Source organism: Ambystoma mexicanum, chromosome 1q (assembly GCF_040938575.1).
Source record: "Ambystoma mexicanum isolate Mex_15411 chromosome 1q, UKY_AmexF1_1, whole genome shotgun sequence".
Classification (NCBI taxonomy): Eukaryota; Metazoa; Chordata; class Amphibia; order Caudata; family Ambystomatidae; genus Ambystoma; species Ambystoma mexicanum.
Window position 1 is genome coordinate 164,278,031 of NC_090922.1, and position 14,533 is coordinate 164,292,563.

The following is a 14,533-nucleotide window of genomic DNA, read 5'->3' on the forward strand; positions in this document are numbered from 1 at the left end:
ATTACACGCGAACAGGATTCACGCAGTCCAGGTCCGCCGCTCTTGAAGACAACGTGCGCTTGTGGATTTGCACGCTGACAGGATACACGCAGCCCAGGACAGCCGCGTTTGAAGACAACGTGCGTGTGTGGAATTACACGCGAACAACCAGCTCCAGGAATCAGCGTGTGGCGGAAAACACACTATAGAAGGCCCAAGAAGCAGCTGAGGAAAACTGCAAGGACGCAGATCGGAGGTTCAGCTACACAACGCCAAATGATTCGATCAGAAGCAGCGAGTGAAGGTTCCATGCTACTTATATACGTAATGCCGTAGCTCACGTGACGAAGCAGAATTCACGTGAATTTAGCGACGTGAAAAGTGCAGACGTCGCTTTCCCGGCAATGAATCGAACAACCGCCATTTGGAATAGAACGGTCTAGCTGTTCTATGAGCGTAAGAGGTAGAACCACGTCCAGCATGCATGACATTCTGGTGGGTGGCAGCACATACTAATAGGAGTTATTTGGAACAGGCCTGATCACAAAATGGACAATAGGAAGGCATGACTAGCACCTCTTGGATATGCAATGTGTCAACTTGAAGCTAGCTCCCACTCCTCTGTATGAAGGACAGTAAATGGCATGTCTGGGTCCACTGTTTACCGTAGGCAACCCCTGCAGAGTGGACCCCTTTCACAGGGACGGAGTATGTGATTTGAGGGAGACAGAAGTCTGCTCACACCATAAACTTCAAGGGAGACTTGTCCTTTGATCAAGAGCCACATAGGGCTCAGTTAAACAGAGAGACACTTTGATCTACAACAGGCAGGAAGATGGATGGGACTTAGGAGTACATGTTGTCATGTCTTACCTTTCCTGTTGCAAAGCACTCTGGTCCTGATCTCACGCATAACAGAAGATTGTTGGTAGAGACCCAGGATTGGTTCATTAAGGTAGGCGTAGCCTGTACCAACCACTGGGACCTATTTGGCTTTAAAAGAGGGCTGAGCTCCTCACTTAGCAGATCATCCAACGACTTCGAAAGTAGTAAGAAGGAGGACTCATTTGGACCCTGGCTGAAGGTACAGTCTGCCTTACATCTTACACCAGTGAAGGAAGGCCAGGATTTCCAAGAGGGAAGCACAATCCCCCGCTAAACACCTCCCAGGGAACAGAGGGAGATACCAGACTCAGAGGACCCATCCAGCAGCTCCAGAACCGGTACCCAGCCAGCACAGAGCATGCTCTGCTAGGCTCTGCCAGCAAGGTTCCTAGGTGGAAAGTGCCAGAGAGTCTCTGAACAAATGACAAGGCTGTTTATTTATTTAATCATTTTTTTATAACTCTCCTAATACCATACATGGGTTCGGTTTCTAAGCGCGGATCCGGGATTCAAACTTCTAAGGCTCTGCATGGTCTTGCTTCCAAGACCAGTGGGTTGCCCCTGTGCTATCCTCCGTTCACAAATGACATCTTTCTAAGAGCTTTTGCCTGCCTGCAAACACTCTCCTCAGCTTTGGCCCACCCGCCTTAAAGGACGACACAAGCCCTGTGAAGAAGCTAGGAGTGCCATAACAAGCATCAAACAGCATCCATCTTTTAAGGACATTTTCGAGGCAGTCGAGCCCTCGAACAGCGATTGGCTGCGCCACTGACTGTTGTCACGCTGCAATCACTAAAGCTGTCCAAGACACCTTGACCAGTGTTCGAGATCCATCAACCAGCACAGAGACAACGATTCTTGTACCTGAGCCACCGTGTAGGCGAGCCTGCAGCCATCCATCCCGTTTCACATGCCAAACTACCTGCTGCCTGATACCCGCAGCTGTCTCCCATCTTGAACTCTGTCGCAGGAGCTGCGAAGGATCCTGGAACTGACTCGAAGCTGTCGAGCATCAAGATCATCTCAAGCACCAGGTACATTGTGGTTCTGTCCCCCTGGTCATTCTCCGAAGGCCCCTAGTGATATTTATGACCCCTTGCTCCTTTGGTGCTGAAAACAAATAACCTTAAACAGTTAAGATGGATTGCTTTACCGACTACCCTCCTGTAAGTATCCTGAGTGCATCCCTTTCCCTTGTGAAAATGTCTGTCCTCTGTGTTCCTTTACACAGTAAGTTGTATTTTGTAGTGTGCTAGAACTGTTTGTTGTAGTAATAATAAAGTAGATCTTTTTATACAACCTTGACTGGACAGTCCCTGTTATCATTAGGTAATAATTGTATTTTCTCTGTGTTGCAAATAACCAATGGTCCACGATCCTGCGGAGATGAGCCTGCCATTCCGTCCACGTTACTAAAAATTGGACAAGGAGGTTTATGATTTACTTGTGTTCCAATCTGTTCGGATCCCTTCTGGTGTACTACAGGTGTGGAGCTGATTGACGGTTTAGAAACCGATATTTATCCCTGGACCACTGGTGCACCGGAAGTTGATTCGTTACAGGATGTCTCCAAGAAAGTGGCGTTCAGCTAAATCGAACGCAAACGCTTTTACAAAGATGTCATTTTGGGGCTATCTCAGTTGTAAAGGCATGCATATCCCAACTGTATTTCTGCATATATCTTACATTCGGGGGAGAGTTGGGGCGGAGGGGGGCCAGAAGTGTGAGAAAATGCACCATTCACATTCCTAAATTCAGCAGTGTGAGGGAACGGCTCCATATTGCATTTCCTTTTAAATAACACTATAATAACGTCAACATACAGTACACCCCTACAAATGGGTAATGTGCACAACATATATGTTATTCGTTTAAAAAGTGTTTATTCACCTGTCTGTTTCCATTTCCTTCCCACTCTCCCCCCTCCCTTCCTTATCTATGTCTTAGCTCTTGCACTATCTGAAACGTCGTCAGGCCGAGTGTGATAGTTAATTTCACATCCTTACTGTTCATGGCCTGTAAGAATGTCATTGTATTTTTCCTTGTTCCCTCCCTTGCCTTGAGGCGCTTTGAAACAGATTGTGTGTAGCCGCTATATAAATAAACTATCATATCATACCATAGCATACCAAGCATTCTAGTCTCAAGCTGCTGTCAGTGCCATGCACTCAAACTCAGGATGATAAATGCAATCCAGCCTTCGACCTGTGTATTTCACAATTGGGAACATTGGGGAATGTGCTTGATTACCCAGAACGTCAACAGCTTCTAACACGGGGAAGCAAATCTAATGGTTGCTTTGTTTTCTCTTAGGATACAACATTTTAAGAAATGCATCGCCTTTATCCATGAGTGCCGGCTGCGTGGCGGAGGATGCCTTGTTCACTGGTCAGTGTTCGCAGAGCCTCTGAGTTAAGCATTCCTTCTCTTGATAGAAATGTGTATGATGGCGGGTCACACTCAATGGGGAGCTGGAATGTTCTGCAAACGTGGGACTTTTCTTTATGCGTAAATTTATCTTTTCCAAAAAGCCCTTTATATAGTTGTTACAACAGAAGATTTTTTGGTGACAAGGAATGCAATGAGATGGACATGGGTTGTGGTATTGGGGAAATTGCAGTTCCAGTCAGTCCCTAGGGACAAGGACACAAGACCTTTAATATCCCAGGCTGTGACATTAACCTGTCATGCACTGTGACTTCAGAAATACTTTATTTCTTTCTGAAGTTGGAGCGCATGCACTGTGACTTCAGAAAAAAATTGCAGTGCAGATGGAGGCGCTCAGGCTCCATGCATATCACAGGAATCAGGAAGCCCTCACTGCTGCCTGGTTCCTGTCATCATGATGGAGGCTGGCGCGCAGGAGCTGGTGGCCCATCTCATGGGGAGGCGTCCGTTGGGGAAGATGGATTCGGGAAACAGCAGGTAAGAAAAAAACATTTTTTGTAAGTGTGTGTGCGTAGGTATGAGGTTGTTGCATGTTTATGATGTTTGTCTGCACATATGTCTGCATTCATGCAAGGGTGTGTTATGTATTATGTAATCTGTGTGTGAATGGGTGCGTGTATGATGTATGGGTGACTGCATGTAAATGAGCAAATAAATGCTGTGAGTAACTGAGGTAGTGAATGTTGTGTGAATTGTTGGGTGCATGTGTTTGTGTTGGGTCTGCCACAGAGGAGCAGATTTTGGCTGATGGGGGTGAGGGGCGGAGGCTGGTGCGCTTAATGGGCATCCATCAAGGATAAACATGCATGATATGTGTTAGTATGTGGCTGGAATGTCATTTTAGTGCAGCCAGTCTAGCCATTTCTTACTGTGGCATGACCTTTTTTATTGGACATCTTTGATAAAACAAGCAACATAAGTGTTATTACATTGGTAGACTGGCATTTTGGTGCATTCGGTCTAGTCATTTGTTACGGGGGCATGACATCTTACAGGCCATCTAAGTTAAAGCAAACATGAAAAGAGCTATTAACGGGTTAGACTGGCATTTGGGTGCAGCCAGTCTAGCCATATCCTACTGTGATATGGCATTTGTGCTGGGCCTCTATGATAAAGCAAACATATGTGTTTTTACGTGTTTAGACTGGCATTTTAATGCAGCCAGTTTAGTTATTTCTTACTCTGGCATGGCATTTTATTCTGGGCATCTATGATAAAGTAAGCATAAGTATTATTACATGTCCAGACTGGCATTTAGGTGCATCCAGTCTAGGTATTTGTTTTTACTGTGACCTAGCATTTTTTCTGGGTATGTATGATGACGCAAGCATAATAAGTGTTATTAGATGGGTAAACTGGCATTTTGGTGCAGCCAGTTTGGACATGTTTTCTTACTGTTGCCTAGCATTTTAATGGTAAAGCCGATACAAGCATGTCCTTACATGGCGATACTGCTATATATTGGCACAGCCAGCCAGGGCATGTTTTCTCATTGCATCATTACTGGTATTATGCCCAAGGCAAACACAACTATGTTCTTGTATGGCAATACCAGCATATATCGATACAGCCATCATGGACATAATGGGCACAGCCAGCATGAACATGTTTTTATACTGGCATGTATTGTGGGCAAAGTCATCATGAGAATGCATTGGGAAATGCTCCTGTGCACTGTTGGTGAATTGCATCCAATAGATGTTTGGATTGGAGTTACCCTACAAAATCAATTGCTAACTGTCTGTCATTTTACCCACAGAAAGTGTGCTGTGTAATGAACCATTTAAAAGCATTGTTCAAAAGATTTTCTTGGAGGGCAACCTCTTTGGTTGGTTCAGCCTCCCTTGTTACGCTTGGTCACTCTGACATATTTGTGGAAAATGTTTACTCCCCACATATTAATCGTGGCTGGTGGGTGAATGGGCATGAATGAATGTATGCTTGCAAGGCTGAGGCCCAGGCAAGGGGCATTGGAGCATGGACGTTTAATGTTGGTATTTTTCGGGCAAAGCCAACTTGATAAATGTTATTACATGTTTTGGATGGTGGTCTATAGCACAATGGGACAGGAAGACCGGACATTTTCTTTCTTTAGCATGACATTCTTCACTCGGATAAGGGGCAATGCTAATATGATGCGTGTTCTTACATTGGGAGGATTGTGCATGTGTGCAATAAGCAAGTAAATGTTTATTACTGTGGTGTTGAATGTTTTACTGGTGTCAAGGGCAACATCAACATAATAAGGGTTCTTCCGTGGTGGTTGGAGGCATTTGTGTAACCAAAAAAGAAAATGGTTCCTTACTGTAACATTGGATGTTTACTGGAGCTGAGGTTAAGTCAACTTGAAGAGTTTTCTCACATGGTGGTGCGGGGGTTGGGCACACATTTGTGCAGCAGCAATAACATGTTTTCTTCGTGTGGTAGGAGATTGTTACTGGCATTAAGGGCAAAGTCAAGCAGAGAATGTTCGTACATGGGGATACGGGCATATACTGGCAGAGCCAGTTTTCTTATGGTATCATTACTGTGCGTAATATTACTGGCCACGCACAGAGGTGGGTGTCATGACTCAGGAGCCAGGCACATCCCCCTTGTTCTATGCTAGGTGAAAGATTTATGGTTTGACTAAAACACTTATTTACATATTTCATCTAGTGCAGTGCGTGGAGTGCCCCTGCGGCAGCATGAAAATCATGCGCAATGCACATGCGTGGTGGTACAGGGCAGCACGGTGTGTGGCGCAGCCCATGCTTTGGTGCTGAGCGTGGGGGAGCCCTAAGCACTGTCAATAGGCACGGTTTAAGTGAAGACCAGTTTTGGTTTGTGAAACTGCAGATTTTAAGATATTTTTCTTCTGCAGGACGGGGGGTTTCACATTTGTTTCATGCATTGTGTTGTTAACATGGCATGCTCCGACTGCTTACATTCATGGTTTGTTTACATTCCAAATGAAGGTTGGTTGACCGGTTCGCTTCTGCCCACTGTAAAGCAGTGTACAGCAACGTAAAGCAATTGACAGCTATTTTCATAGACCGCAAACAGCAGGTGTCTTCATTATTCGGATTGACTGTCATGCTTAGAAGCTCAATGACTGTGGTTGGCTGCAGGATGATGTTCTATGCTTCTCTTTGGTTAAAATGTATAGGAATTCTCTCATTCCTATACAATGCTATTATTGTGAATAATAACAGCACACACACACACACACACACACACCCGCACCCGCACCCACACACCCGCACCCACACACCCACACCTATACACCCACACACACAACCACACAGAATGCTGTTACATGTTTCCTCTTGAGCCTGCTTTCTCTCCACCAGCACGGCCCCTCTATTCATGTTCCGTTTCTTCCCAGCTTGGCCGGCGTCTCTCGGAGCACCACCATCCTTGTGGCTTACCTGATGACTGTGACAAATCTTGGTTGGGAGGAGTGTCTGTCGGCGGTAAAGGCCGTGAGGTCCTACGTGGGGCCCAATCTTGGCTTTCAGCAGCAGCTCCAGGAATACGAGATGACCTTGGTCAGGGAGGTAATTATTAGTCATGTGTATTACTTTTCCTCTTTCTCCCCTTCTCCACTTAATTCGAACCCCGGCTCTCAGGCAGAGTTCAGTTCTCCCATCAACCCCCACCCCGGATGAACGTCTGCATTTATATCTTTGCATTCGATAGCCATGTCACAACTTGTTATTTTCTTTTTGAGATTACATTGTGGCTGAATAGGTGGCTTTACAGTGGTACACATCCTAGAGGAAATGCCTACTATTGGGCTATATTATTTCTGGGATCATTAATGAATTCACCATGGCTCTTGCGTGACATCAAATTGCACGAGTTTTCCTGTTTCAGAGCAGGATGCCTGCTCGCTGGCGGGATGCCTGAACCACTCATCATGAGCTCACATACGACAAGCTGTCCTGCTCCATCCATTCTCCTGTCTCTTTGACTGCTGAGGTCTCTCAAACCTGGCCCCAGTGTCAGATGGGGATATTTTTGAAGTGATGGGACACAACTGGTTGATCAGAATTGGTGGGTGAAAACCTCAACCCAGACAGAAGAGTTTTGCAAGGTACCCTCCTAGCACATTATTAGTGTGGGCTATTAAGTGTCGCTAGCAACTACTATAAGCCGAAACTATTGCATTCCAGTACAGATAGGGAGAAATGGTGTATGAGGCGGGACCCACAGCCTGTAGGTGCTGTTTGGTTATTTGTCTACCCATTGACTGGCCATGGCCATACTAATCCCTACAGCCATTCCCACCCTCGTCCTTCCCCTACCCGCCCAAAACACCTCCTCATGGGATCTCTTTGAGCTGGCTCTAATTAAGCCTTCCCATCAAACTTTGTGTTTGAAGTGTCTGCCATTGTATTTCCAAAACCGTCTTCTGAGAGTTAATGGATTAATTGGAGTCGTAAACCCGCTACTGGTGTAACAAAAATGTCACTCAGGGTTGCCTTCAGCAACTTGATTAATAAGTACTTTGCTTATCTTTCACGGAAGTCCTGTTAATAACAAGCATTGGCAAAGCAAACAGTTTTGGCTTGTGTCTAGGAATTATGCATTTGCCAGGTACTGCTATTAGATGCCCAGGTACTCGCACCATTTTCTCACCCGCTACCATCAATGGCCAGTTAATACTGCTATGGCTGTGCCTGGCAAGTGCCTTTCCCATGCCTACACAAAATCCCAGTCTGTTGGCATGGCCAAGGCTTGTTTAAATAAGAGGTCGAAATTGTGCAGTTTGTAGCTCACTCTTTGCGAGAAACTGAATCAAAAGCCATGAGAACTGCAGGCACCTCTGTTGGTGAAAGCCAACATATTCCAATGCGGTCAGGTCACCACTGTCAGACTCCGGTTCCACCTCCCCTTGCTCTTCACCTGATTCTTCTGAGGATTGCCCTTGGAGGGGAATCTTGGTCCTTGGAAGCTTCTTTTCTTGCTGGAAGTCTTGTCCTTGGGGTTCCGGACCTTCTTCTCGTGTAGATAAGGTCTATCCCCTCCGGAGGCCACCGTGACAGGTGTTGGAACCTGTCTTGGATGCCTCCAGGGGGGCCAGCCTCACATCCAGAGAAAAAGCCAAAGGCAGAAAAAACCCTGTAGATATTGATGGTGGAGACGTGGTGGTCAGTCCTTGGGAACCCAGGCCGGTTGAAGGAAACACTTCTCAATAGTTAAACAGTTGGAAGTTGACACTGAAGGTGGTTGATATTGTAGAAGGGTGGTTTGGTATTGGATATCAGAGACACGCTCCTTGATAAAATAAGGATCTGTAAATGCAAAGACTTTCTCTCCAGTCGTAAATAACAGGATAGTAGAAAGGACTCTAAGAGAAGAATCAAGAAGAAGAGATACTGCTGTCAGCCCTCTGAGAATGTTCAATCTCCACCCTTAACCTTTCTCCCCTTTCCTCCTCACCTGAAGATTGGTCTTGAATGGATGATATTTGTGGTCTTCTAGCACAATAATCCTTCTCCGTCTTTCTCCTTTCTTTTTTTTCTGAGAAAGTGTCTTTGTCACGAAAGGAAGCCACAGTGTACTGCTGTGAATAGCACTACCTGCGGCCCCTCTTCCGAGAGGGACAAACTGGGGAAAAGGCCAGCCGGCACAAAAAACCCCAGAGGTGCAACAGCAGCAGCAGAGGTCCGTCATAAGGATTCTGGGTGGAAGGTAGGCTCCAAAGGAACCGTGAGGCAGCCGATAATGACGGCCTGCGAGAGTGAACAGTACGGAGAAAGAACCGGAAGGGAGCCGGAGAAAGGAGGCAAACCGAAGAGAGAAAGGGAGCAGGAGGAAGAAGGAAAGGATAACAAGAGGACCGGGAAACGGGAAGGCAAGAAGCGGCCCAAGGGGCGGCAGAGGAGAGAGAGGAAAAAGGAAAGAAAACAAGCGTAACCGCAACTGAAAGAAAGCAGTCAGGGAGCTGACCAAGCGGGTTGCAACACACTTTGTGCCGGGGGGAGTGGCTGATAAGCTTCCCGGCTCGCAGTGAAGGAAACACTAGACTGCTACAGCGATGTTCGAAAAACGTGGTGGAACGCTGCAATGGCGGCCCCCAAGCTGCACCCTGGACCATAACGTCCACGAGAGGCGGCGCATGACAGTATGCCCCCTTCCAATGTTGCAACCACCCGGCTTTCCAGGGTGAGCCCTGTGAAACTTCCGCAACAACCTAGGAGCATGAACAAAGGTAGAGGGTTCGCATGAATCTTCCGCCCTCGAGTATCCCTTCCAGTGTATCAAGTATTCCAAGCGACCTCGCCTGTATCGAGAATCACATATTTGAGATACCTCAAACTCCGCTTCCTCCCGGGGCGGTGGATTCAGTGGAACCGAACGGGTGGAGGATCCCACGGGAGCTTCCCTGAGAAGAGAGGAATGAAAGACAGGATGGACCCTGTGCAAACAGGGAGGCAATTTCAGGCGAAAAGCCACTGGGTTGATTTTAGCGATGAAAGGATAGGGTCCAATGAAACGGGGGGAAAGTTTGGAGGGACGAGTCCACCGGGGAAGATATTTCGTAGAAAGCCACACCCGGGTGCCCACCTTCCACTCCGGCACCGTTTGACGGTGACGATCCGCATGAGCCTTATTTGCCACTTGACTGTCCAAAAGACTGGACTGGGCAGTCTTGTGAGCCTCCTGAATCTTGGACAACACACCTTCTACAGCGGGTAGGTTGGATTCAATGGATGGAACAGGGAAAATAGTGCGAGGATGAAACCCATAAGTACAGTAGAACGGAGTGAGCCCAGAAGCGGAATGACGAGTGTTGTTGTAGGAAAACTCTGCCGTGGGAAGAAGAGACACCCAATTGTCCTGTTCCTGGTTTATGTAACAGCGTAAGTATTGTTTGAGAGTGCCATTTAATCGCTCAGTCTGACCGTTGGTCTGGGGGTGAAAACCGGATGATAATGCCCATTCAATGCCCAACCGATGACATAAGGCTGTCCAAAATTTGGAGACATATTGGCTGCCTCTATCTGACGTAATCTTGTCGGGAAGACCATGCAGACGGAAAATATCTCTGCCATTTCTGATGCCGTGGGCAATCCGGGAAGAGGGGAGAAATGAGCCATCTTGGACATATAATCCACTGTTACCATGATGCAGGTACAAGCACTTGAAACTGGTAGATCTACCACAAAATCAGTGGAGATGTGGCTCCACGGATGTAAGGGTATTGCACTCTGTTCAAGTAAACCCAAAGGTTTGGTAGTGCGATTCTTGCTGCTGTTACAGATCCTGCAGGATTGGACATACTGTCTGATTCCGGATCGCATTCTGGGCCAGTAGAAATACCTTTTGACGAGATCTAATGTTCCAGCCTGACCTCTATGTCCGGCCGTCTGGTGATCATGACACCATTGAATAACTTGTTGTTGAAGAGGACCTGGGGGAATAAACAATCGATGGTCCTGAAACAAAAGCCCTTCTCTGTCAATTAAAGTTATCTCCTCCTTGGGGGTAGCCAGAATCGTAGCTTCTTTAACCTGCTGGAGAAAACTGGTCACATGGAGGAAAACCCGATTTCTGGGAAACAGTCTTTCTGCCGGTGGTAAATGGGATGCTTTCAATCCACCCTTCCAAGATAGCGCGTCAGCAAGGAGATTCTGACTTCCAGGGATGTACCTAATGCGGAAATCATACTGGGAAAAGAAATGGGCCCATCGGGCTTGGCGAGAATTGACGCAGTCCATAGACTGAAGGACTTGTAAGTTCTTGTGGTCTGTTCGAATGGTGAACAGACAGTTACTTCCCTGCAGCAGGTGTCGCCATTCCTCACACGCGAGTTTCATGGCCAAGAGTTCCCTCTCAATGACCGAATAATTCTGTTGACTGGAAGTGAGTGTGCATGAGAGATAGGCTATGGGATGTTCATTTCCGTTATGTTCCTGGAGTAGGACTGCTCCTACGGCGGCAGCAGAGGCGTCAGTCTCTAGAATAAAGGGTTTTGTCTGTTCCAGGTGCCGCAGAATGGGAGCTTGACAAAACAGTTCTTTCAGGTGTTTGAAATTTCTTTCAGCTTGGTCATTCCATGAGAATGGTAATGAGGACCTTTTTAGCAACTGAGTAATGGGTAACACCACTTCAGAAAAAGAGGGAATGAAACGCCTATAGAAGTTGGCTACTCCCAGGAACTTCTATACTTCCTTGACTGATCTGGGAGAGTGCCAGCTTAGAATGGCGTCCACCTTTCTTTGATCCATAAGAACCCCCTGTGATGAGAGTACATACCCCAGATAGGGCACGGTGCTGACCCCGAACAGACATTTCTCCTTTTTTATTAGAAGCTTATGTGTTTTCAGACGTGTTAAGACTTCAGTGAGATGTTTCTGATGCTGTTCGGAATCTCTAGAAAATACAAGTATATCGTCCAGATAGACTATAACCGAAACAAACATAAGATCTGAGAAGACCCGGTCAATAAATCTCTGAAACACTGCTGGCGCGTTGACCAGTCCAAAAGGAATAACATGATACTCGAATAGCCCGAATGGAGTACGGAATGCCGTCTTCCATTCGTCCCCTGATTGTATGCACAAAAGGTGATAAGCACTGCGTAGGTCTAATTTGGAAAAAATAGTTGCTCCTTGTACAGCCTCTATTATGTCAGAGATAAGGGGCATGGGATAGAGATCCCGTATCGTGACTTTGTTCAAACCATGATAATCAATACATGGTCTGAGTTCAGGAGAATCCCTCTTTGGTATGAAAAACAAGGGAGCACCTGCTGGGGACTTGGAGGGACAGATTAGACCATTCTGCAAGTTGTCGTCCAAATAAGTCCTGAGGGCTCTCTTTTCTGTTTGTGATAGGGAAAACATTCGACCAAAAGGAACTAGGGCATTGGGAAGGAGATCAATGGCGTAGTCCTCTGGCCTGTGAGGAGGTAGTTCCAAAGGGTTCTTTTCTGCAAAGATATCCTCGAAAGCCGAGAAGGCCATGGGAAGAGAGTGGACACCCACGGTACTGGCTTGAGGAACGGTATGGGCCTTGGCTTCCATAAACCGTAGGTCCTTTAAGCAGGTCTTTCGACAAAACTTCGATTCAAAGGTAATATTGTTGGTGGACCAATTAATCTGCGGATTGTGTTTGCGCAGCCAGGTAATGCCCAAAATGAGTGGAAAATGGGCCGCACGGATGATATCGAACTGTATGGTTTCTGAATGTTGTTGTATGAACATTTGAAGAAACTCAGTAGTCTGCGTAATAAGGCCTGAACTGAGGGGACTACCATCCACCCCCTCGACCTTCTGATCCTGCTTGCGGTCCATGCGTCGTAAGCCGACAGAATCGGCCCAGATGGTGTCCACAAAGTTGCCGGCGGCCCCACAATCCAGTAGGGCCAATGCTTCAATCTTGCGATGGTCTATAAACAATTGTACCTTGAGTACCATTAGTCTCGAATCTTCCTGTGGATTCACTGGACCCACTGATAACGACACATAGGGACTGGTTACTTCCCCTCGGATTCCCGTCTCTCGTAGGACCGAGGGTTCTCGTTTCCCACTTGTCGTGAAGGAATCTCGGAGCAAATCTTTATTTGATGTTGGTCTGATCCACAATAGGCGCATAACCCCAAGTCTCTTCTTCGCTTTCTTTCCTCTGGAGTTAAGGACGAACGTGTGGTTCCAATCTGCATAGGTTCTTCTGATCATGCCGATGCTGCAACTGGAGGAGGAGGAATATGGGCGGGAAAGGTAGTATTCCTATTCTGTCGCCTTTCTATTCGGCGTTCGAGTCGATGTTCAATTTGTAAAGCTGAGGTTGTTAATTCTGGAAAGGAAGCAGGCCGGGGAGATCGGGCTAACTCATCTTTAATATCTTCCCACAATCCTCTTCTGAAGATGACATATTGGGTCTGCTCCTGCCAACTAGCTTCTGTGGCTAAGCGTTTGAACGTGGTAAGATAGTTGTGCACATCAGTCTGGCCTTGACGTATGTCTAACAGGTCTTTGCCTGCAGAAAACGAAATTTCAGGCCTCTCAAACTTTTGTTTTAGTCGGCCTACAAAAGCCTCGTAGTCTTGCAGTATAGGGTCTGTTCCCAACACAAGTGGAGTGGCCCAGGCCAGGGCATTGCCCGACATGTTGGAAATCATGAATCGCACCCGGGCATGACCGGTTGGGAATGCATGAGGTCTAAAGGCAAAATGGATACTACAAGCTTCCAAGAATTCCTTGAGCTTCTTTGAAGCCCCGTCATATTTCCCTGATGGGAGTGCCATGGGAGGCAAGTCCACGGGTTTTGGTTCACGATTAGAAACCAGTTGTTTTAACATGTTATTTTCAGTCCTTAAGGTTTGCACTTCCATGGATACATTTCGAACCTCTGCTGAGAGGTTTTGAACAGCGGCCACCATCTCTTGCAATTGTTCAGGGGTCGCCATCCTGACCACTGGGCGTCGCAAACTGTCAGCCCTCTGAGAATGTTCAATCTCCACCCTTAACCTTTCTCCCCTTTCCTCCTCCTCACCTGAAGATTGGTCTTGAATGGATGATATTTGTGGTCTTCTAGCACAATAATCCTTCTCCTTCTTTCTCCTTTCTTTTTTTTCTGAGAAAGTGTCTTTCTCACGAAAGGAAGCCACAGTGTACTGCTGTGGATAGCACTACCTGCGGCCCCTCTTCCGAGAGGGACAAACTTGGGAAAAAGCCAGCCGGCACAAAAAACCCCAGAGGTAGAACAGCAGCAGCGGAGGTCTGTCGTAAGGATTCCGGGTGGAAGGTAGGCTCCAACGGAACCGTGAGGTAGCCGATAATGACTGCCTGCGAGAGTCAACAGTACGGAGAAAGAACCGGAAAGGAGCCGGAGAAAGGAGGCAAACCGAAGAGAGAAAGGGAGCAGGTTGAAGAAGGAAAGGATAACAAGAGGCCTGGGAAACGGGAAGGCAAGAAGCGGCCCAAGGGGCGGAAGAGGAGAGAGAGGAAAAAGGAAAGAAAACTAGCGTAACCGCAACCGAAAGAAAGCAGCCAGGGAGCTGACCAAGCGGGTTGCAACGCACTGTGTGCCAGGGGGGCGTGGCTGATAAGCTTCCCGGCTCGCAGTGAAGGAAACACTAGACTGCTACAGCGACATTCGAAAAACATGGTGGAACGCTGCAATGGCGGCCCCCAAGCCGCACCCTGGACCATAACGTCCACGGGAGGCGGCGCATGACAACTGCAAGAGAAAAAGAAATGACAAGACTGGTAACCGAAGAAAGAAA

General features: G+C 47.1%; 1 protein-coding gene across 1 annotated transcript in view; it reads left to right on the forward strand.

Annotated features, from left to right (window-relative positions):
* The window catches only part of LOC138526111 (dual specificity protein phosphatase 22-A-like), a 316,886-nt gene that overhangs the window by 240,446 nt on the left and 61,907 nt on the right, over positions 1 to 14,533 (forward strand). Inside the window, exons 5-6 of the mRNA XM_069636482.1 lie at positions 3,178 to 3,252; positions 6,680 to 6,851. Of these exons, the coding sequence (XP_069492583.1) occupies positions 3,178 to 3,252; positions 6,680 to 6,851 (247 nt within the window). The remainder of the gene's footprint in view (positions 1 to 3,177; positions 3,253 to 6,679; positions 6,852 to 14,533) is intronic.